Below are 2,252 nucleotides of genomic sequence, written 5' to 3' on the forward strand. Positions count from 1 at the left end.
CTTTCCTTTGCATGAGCCAAGTGATGTTGAACTGAATTTATTGTCTTGCATTGTGAAACTGCAGGCACATCTATCTTGGGTACACAGCTTCATGATTTACACAATGAAAAGGAAGGGATTTTGGTCTCTCAAATCTCCTGAGTCATGCCCTGCCTAATAAGGTTCTTGTTTCCCTAGCATTGCTCTGGTTTACGTGAGAGAGCAGCTTATGAAACAGCTTAAATTCAGGGGAAAAAAAAATAAAATTGACATAGACATTTGATTTTACTCTTAGTTTGTTTTCAAAGTATAAAACAAAGGCTGAAAAAAGTATCACCTGATGTGTGGAAGGAAAGGAAATTCAAGATGCATATACCTGACATTTGAGGTATCTAAATCTGGCTCCTATCTGTCAAGTGTTCCAGGTGTGAAAGGGAGTAAGTGCTCAGAAGGATAAACATGGACTAAACCAGCAATTTTTAAATGCCTTTTTCTCAAAATGAGGTGGAGGGGTGGGGCCAAGCTGAACAGGTAGAAGAAGCAGGTTCCCCGGGGAGAGCATGAAGGCGAGAGAACTGGCAAAATTCCCACCAGAGCCTCTTTGTTTCTGTTGCCAGTAGTTATCACCTGCAGAAGGTAAAAAAGCAGAGCACTTTTCCCCCTAATCCAAAACCCTGCATGTGAGGACGATCAAGTTCTACAGCCTTGGAAGCAAAGCAATATGGGGGGCTTATCCAGGATGGGAAATAAAACAGCCAAGATCATTCTTGTTTCTGTTCTCATCATCTGGGCAGCCACACAGCAGGGAAAGGGAAATGAAATTACAGGTGAGTGATGCAAACCTGGTCAGGGACCATGGCTCTTATGAAGGGCAGCTTAGCTTGGATGTAGGATACTTCTTTATTTGAAATAAATGGGCCAAGGTGGTTACTCTGGAGACCTGGCAGTGTCTCAGCAACCATTTAAAATCTTCTCTTGATAATTAAAGAAAAGCTAACCAAATCCAAATGCAACCTTTGTCCCAAACTGTTCATCCCCAGGCATAAGCCTTGTCATTTTCTTTGTGCCAGAAATGAATGAGTAGGATTCCTGGTTGGTGTTCGGTAATGTGTATTGTTCTCTGACAATTGTCTTAAAAATAAGCTTTTGGAGGAAATTGTTATAAGATAGCTGGCAAAGTCCTAGGGATGCATAAAATGAGGCTGTAGAAGGCAAGTTTAGCTTCTGTCTATGGTATGGACTGTAATTTTGTAAAAACCTAACCCAACTGCTAGGTTGTAACTACTGAATTAAATAATAGTTTTCTCTTAATTTCTGGTTCCGTTTATTTAGATGAGAAAAGATTGGATTTTGGGCTGCTTTTTACTGCATTTTTTTTACTTCAGTGATTTGCAAGTCTCAGTTAAAATATCAACCATATTTTTTAAATCCTTGCAGACTCTCCTGTCATTCTCTCAAGGTGCATTTAAGAAAGAGGCTGTTACAGACTGGGAGCTCAGCAGAATCCCCATCCTAGTGCCATTTAAAGTCAATGGTGTTGTTTTTAAAAAGGACTTGGAACACCCAGAAAAAAATTGAGCCTTGAATCCCCTTTTCCTCATGTTTCAGAGCCTTTGCATTTTAAATGAGTTTGAATTTGCCCTCTGTGAACCTGTTCCAACAGATTACTTTTACGGTTACAACAAGACTGGAAAGAGGCTTGTCTTTAGCTCTTGCAGTTCTCCAGCAAGAAAAGATTTGCAGATCCTGGCTCAGAGTGGCATTTCTGGCACTTGAGCAGTGAAGTTTCCAGAATAGCAGCTAAGTCTCTGGTATGAATGCTATCAAACATTTTTTTATTGCTGATTTTTTAATCATGCACTCAGATCCGATCTGGGTTTGACCTTGAATTCTAAGCAGCCTGCTCCTAATGCAGACTTTCTTTTCAGCCTTTTCTCTCAGTATTTGTTTCTATTAATAAAGTATTTGAGCTAATTGTTTCTACCCTTGCTTAACATAATGAAACGCGTACTTTCCCTGACAGTGCTGAAAGCTGGTTGTTTCTAAGACAAAAACCTGAAGTCCAGAGGTGACAGGTGTAACGTAGCCCTACTCATGTCAGATGACTGCCTTCTCCTTCTTTGCCACTGACTTCAGCTTTGTGCTGCTGGAAACAACAGCCCATGCATTTTAATTCCATTTGATAGTGCCGTAATCCCATAGATGGGGGTAATGAGAACCAGAAAGCCAATTTGCTAAAGAGCCCAAATTCATCTAAGCCACATTGCTCAGCA

General features: G+C 40.5%; 1 protein-coding gene across 1 annotated transcript in view; it reads left to right on the forward strand.

Annotated features, from left to right (window-relative positions):
- The first annotated feature begins 718 nt into the window (after positions 1 to 718).
- The window catches only part of UMODL1 (uromodulin-like 1), a 69,493-nt gene continuing 67,959 nt past the window's right edge, over positions 719 to 2,252 (forward strand). Inside the window, exon 1 of the mRNA XM_010000455.1 lies at positions 719 to 806. Within this exon, the coding sequence (XP_009998757.1) occupies positions 719 to 806 (88 nt within the window). The remainder of the gene's footprint in view (positions 807 to 2,252) is intronic.

Source organism: Chaetura pelagica, unplaced genomic scaffold (assembly GCF_000747805.2).
Source record: "Chaetura pelagica isolate M959 unplaced genomic scaffold, ChaPel_1.0 scaffold244, whole genome shotgun sequence".
NCBI lineage: Eukaryota > Metazoa > Chordata > Aves > Apodiformes > Apodidae > Chaetura > Chaetura pelagica.